Source organism: Coffea eugenioides, chromosome 5, assembly GCF_003713205.1.
Source record: "Coffea eugenioides isolate CCC68of chromosome 5, Ceug_1.0, whole genome shotgun sequence".
Classification (NCBI taxonomy): domain Eukaryota; kingdom Viridiplantae; phylum Streptophyta; class Magnoliopsida; order Gentianales; family Rubiaceae; genus Coffea; species Coffea eugenioides.
Window position 1 is genome coordinate 13,486,942 of NC_040039.1, and position 2,106 is coordinate 13,489,047.

A 2,106-nucleotide genomic window follows, 5' to 3' on the forward strand; every position below is an offset into this window, starting at 1 on the left:
GAGATAATGTCTTTTATGGATGAAGCTGGAGTTTTTTATGCAGGATTCTCTGGATCTAGCTTCACGTGGTGCAACGATCGGAGGGAAAGAGCAAGAATATGGAAGCGTTTGGACATGTTGCTAATTAATGGAGAATGCTCAATGATTACACCATCCTTTTCTGTGATCCATTTGACAAGGTACCTGTTTGACCATGCACCATTGAAGATTTCATTTGTGACTCGTTTGGATAACAAGCTACGACCGTTCTATTTTTTAAATGTTTGGGCTTCTAAGCAGTCACTCTTGGATGTGATTCGAAGTGCATGGAAATTGGATGTCAGTGGTTCCCCATTGCGAATGTTGTGTTCCAAATTATTGAATACTAGACGGGCAATTCAAGAGTGGAATAAGCAATTCTTTGGGAATGTGTTTGATGCTGTTCGAAGGGCGGAGTAGGAACAGTGATACGAGTGGAGAGTGATGATTTAGAGAAAGCTCAAGCAGAACTACGTCAAACACTTTTACTTGAAGAAAGATTTTGAAGAAAAAAGGCTCGAGTCAAATGGCTATGTCATGGTGATTGCAACTCCAAATTTTTTTCATACAACTATTCAGCAGCGGAGAGTGCAAGGGGCGATCCATCGGGTGAAGGATACGAATGGAGTTTGGGTGGAGGACGATGAGGGAATAGCAAATGAAGCAGTATAGTATTTTTCAGATTTGTTCTCGAAATATGTTGGCGTATCTTTGGAGATGTTGCATCTAATCCCAACTATTGTTATGGGGGAAGATAATGCAATTTTAGAGGCCTGCCTGTCCATAGAGGATGTGAAATGAGTAGTGTTTGAAATGGAAGGGGATAGTGCAGCTGGTTCAGATGGATTTATGGGTAAGTTTTTTACCTTTGCATGGGATATTCTTGCCTAGGATGTATATAATGCAGTGTTAAGTTTTTTCTGTGGGACAAAGTTGTCTCGTTTTATTACTTCCACATCCATTGTCTTGATTCCAAAGGTTTCGAATCCCCAGGATTTTTCTAAGTTTCGGCCAATTAGTCTATGTAATTTATTTAATAAAGTTTTGTCTAGAATTTTGGCCAACAGAGTAGCTGTTATTTTGCCAAAATTGTGTCTCCACAGCAGACGAGTTTCGTCAAAGGTAGAAATATAACAAAAAATTATTTGCTCACCTAGGAACTTATGTCGGGGATCGGGAAAAAGTCTAGAAAGGGTAATGTGGCTTTAAAGTTGGACATGTTGAAAGCGTATGATCGGGTATCCTGGTTCTTTACTGATAAAGTTTTGCATAAATTTGGGTTTGAGGAGCATTTTATTTACATGGTGTGGAGATTGGTTTCTAATGTTTGCTTCTCGATCCTTATTGATGGAGCGTCATATGGCTTTTTTAAATTGATCAAAGGTATTCGTCAGGGTGATCCGCTCTCACTAGCCTTATTTGTCATTGGAGCTGAGGTTCTATCGAGAAGTCTGAATAGTCTTAATTCACACTTTGGCTTTGTGGGGTTCAGAGTACCAAGGGGGTGTCCTCCTATGACCCACCTGGCTTTTGCTGATAATGTGCTTATTTTCGCTAATGGTTCTTCTTTCTCCTTAAAGAACATTATGCAGGTGCTGATGCTATATCAGAAATCATTTGGACGATTGGTGAACACCTAGAAGTGTGGATATTTAGTGCATCCATCAACGTCACCAACTCACCGAATGGTGATTGAACGTCTAACTGGTTTTTCAAGGCAGCATTTCCCGGTTTGTTATTTAGATTTTCCTTTATATACTGGAAGATGTAAATCATCTTATTTTGGAGTGGTGTGTCAAGCTATTACTGGAAGAATTCTCTCTTGGAAGTCAAGGTTTCTATCTTCTAGGGGTAGGATGGTTTTGTGAGAACCCGAAAAATTAGGTGATATTTATTTATTTCTTTAAATGCATTTTCTTACTTTAAATTATTGCCTTAATTTTTTAGATATTTTTATAAGTGAGTCAAGCTTTAAATCATTTTCTTGGTATAAGTTAGTACACGTTAAGATTGAAGTGCATTATGGACATGGGACCCACTAGTGCGGTAATTGCTATAAATTTTTGACGACTAGGTGGAATTTTGCAT

At 38.6% G+C, this 2,106-nt stretch overlaps 1 protein-coding gene across 1 annotated transcript; it reads left to right on the forward strand.

The window, feature by feature from the left end:
* Positions 1-1,181: 1,181 nt before the first annotated feature.
* LOC113771195 lies at positions 1,182-1,658 on the forward strand. Its single transcript, XM_027315807.1, has one exon. The coding sequence runs from the start codon at positions 1,182-1,184 to the stop codon at positions 1,656-1,658; it is 477 nt and encodes a 158-aa protein (XP_027171608.1).
* Positions 1,659-2,106: the final 448 nt, after the last annotated feature.

What these genes read in the sequence shown, in the direction of transcription:
- LOC113771195 (XM_027315807.1), top strand. Translation starts at nt 1,182, where the DNA reads ATGTCGGGGATCGGGAAAAAGTCTAGAAAGGGTAATGTGGCTTTAAAG.